General features: G+C 52.5%; 1 protein-coding gene across 1 annotated transcript; it reads left to right on the top strand.

Moving 5' to 3' along the window:
* Positions 1-1,332: 1,332 nt before the first annotated feature.
* UCRPA7_4005 (putative m-phase inducer phosphatase protein) lies at positions 1,333-2,097 on the top strand (the record flags this gene model as incomplete). Its single annotated transcript, XM_007916561.1, has 1 exon — positions 1,333-2,097. The coding sequence occupies one exon, from the start codon at positions 1,333-1,335 to the stop codon at positions 2,095-2,097; it is 765 nt and encodes a 254-aa protein (XP_007914752.1).
* Between the last annotated feature and the right edge of the window lie 377 nt (positions 2,098-2,474).

Here is a 2,474-nt window from a genome sequence, read left to right as displayed (position 1 = left end):
TGCCTCTCAATTGCTCAATTGAGCCATCCTCGCCTACTCGATTGATCACACAGCATCTGCTATCTGATTAGCTGCAGCATTAGCTTGCATGTGGCCCAGTTATCAAGCTGCATCCAATCGCTCTATACATCGCGAGCATCTCGATTATTATATCGATTGCCCTCGATTTCTTGCAGGATACCCAGCATACCTAGAGTCTACTTAGGTATTGTCATATATCTCGTGTGCTGCACGTTCAATATGGAGACTTCTTCACCTCTAGCAGCGATGCACCCGCCGGCCGGGCCCTTTGGCCAGCCTGACCGGTTTAGGTCACATCCTCACACTCTTTTCCACTCTCTTAACCAACCCCGGGGGTCTGGCACCCTCGATTTCGCCGAGCAATTCCAGAGGTCCAGACCCGACTACTTCAATGTCAAGTCCGTCCGTGGCTCATCCCCCGCCGCAAGCCTGGCAGCCGACCTTTGCCAGAACTTCCACATTGACAACGATGCGAGGTTGGCTGCACCTGCTTCCATGTACTGCAAATGCGGACAGATTTGGCTGATGTTTCATAGTCCTCACTTCCCGACTCCTCGCCGAGCTCTCTTCACGACATCGACGATAATGAACGGAATGGAGGCACGGGGTAAGGCTCACAATGAGAGAATCGGTCAGGAAATTGAGAATTGACCGTGTGTATTAGAATACGTGACCACTCCGCCGCTACCTCCCTCGTCCTCACCTGGCTACATGGATATGGACATCTCGCCGTTGCCGAACAAGGCACCCGCTGTGGCGCAGATCGAGGTTCATTCTCCGACTCCGGTTCCGACGCCCGACGAGGACGATGAGATGGACTTGGAGTCTCCCGTTCCGGCGCCTCGGCATGCGTTTTTGGAACCGCCGAAACCCATAGCTGCCGAGTACGTTTAAATTGCACATTCCGAACATTGTCTCTGAAATGTCTAACCTTTTCCCCACAGTCGCCGTAAAATGGGTCTCCGTCGCCCATCGCTCACGCGAACAAAGGGCTATTCCACCGGGACTGTACCGTACCGGTCGAATCCTGAACAGCTACCCTTGTTCAAGTTCGGTGGTGAGAGTCGGCTTGGCAGTTCTTCACTCTCTCTAAGTGAATGTTTTGGCGAGTCTCCTCCGCAAGAACGTCGGCCTCAGACTTCTCACAGTCCATCTGCCAATGTTCCTGGTGCTCTGCGTTCTAAGGCTCATTTCGCAAGTCTCAGTGGTGCCAGCGCCATGCGTACCGGATCCCCCATCACAACTGCCCATGCACGGCGCCCGTCAAACCCCTTCAATCGTCCGCGCAGACAGTTCAGACGCTCTCTAAGCATGTTCGAAAACCCTGCCGACATGGTCAAGCCCAAGGAGCCTTCTCCTCCTCCAAGCCTACAGGCCGTTGTGGATGTTGAGGAACCTGCTGAGCCAATCCTTCCCCATTTCTTCCCTGAAGGTCAGAATGACAGCATACCTCGGATCACCAGAACAACTTTCCTGGAAATTCTTGACGGAAGGTTCAACGAGAACTATGACCAGAAGATAGTGATCGATTGTCGATTCGAGTATGAATATGAGGGCGGACACATTGACGGCGCGATCAACTACAATGACAAGGATCTCCTCTCAAGTCATCTCTTTGAGACCCCAATGGAAGGAAGAACTCTACTGATCCTTCACTGCGAGTATTCTGCACACCGAGCGCCTCTCATGGCACGTCACGTCCGCGCACAAGACCGTGCTGTCAATGCTGAGTTCTACCCCAAGCTCACCTATCCCGAGGTGTACATCTTGGACGGTGGATATAGTGGCTTCTTCTCCGAGCATCGCGAACGATGCTACCCCCAGGCGTACGTCGAGATGGATGCTGCTGAGCATGCCTTCACATGTGAGCGTGAGATGGGCAAGCTTCGCCAGAACCGCAAGGGCCTTAGTCGGGCTGCAACCTTTGCATTTGGCCAGCAAGACCGTCAAATTTGTGATTCTCCCACCGGCCCGAGTCGCTCCAACACCTGCGATTCAAGCTCTCCCATGGCGATTGGCGCGTCTCCTTGTGCCATCATGGACAGAGGTCATGCTAGGCGTATGGCGTCTTACTAAGTGGTCCTATCAGGACTCATTTGGTTTTGTTGTCTCGTCTTATTTCCTGGATATTGCCGCATATTAAATATCCTATCGACAGAAGGGTTTTTTACCTTGCGTCGTGGTACAACGAGGCCATTCATAACTGCCCTACTATGGGTCCTTGTTCTTGAATGGTCTTATTTACCTCTTCAAGTTTAACTGCGCGCCTTCGAGCCCAAAGTTGGCTATCGGTTCTCATACTTACACGGACATTTTGTTCTTGTGGGAATGAGTCTCTCTAACACTAACGCCTTTGCGCGCGTTGTCATATCCCTTGAGTTATACCCTTGACACCTCGTCAAGACTGCTCCCAACTCGACAGATACCCCCAATGCATGCGACCTTTGATATCC

Source organism: Phaeoacremonium minimum (assembly GCF_000392275.1).
Source record: "Phaeoacremonium minimum UCRPA7 unplaced genomic scaffold PA7_03_scaffold_309, whole genome shotgun sequence".
Classification (NCBI taxonomy): Eukaryota; Fungi; Ascomycota; class Sordariomycetes; order Togniniales; family Togniniaceae; genus Phaeoacremonium; species Phaeoacremonium minimum.
This window is presented reverse-complemented; position numbering and strand designations above follow the sequence as displayed.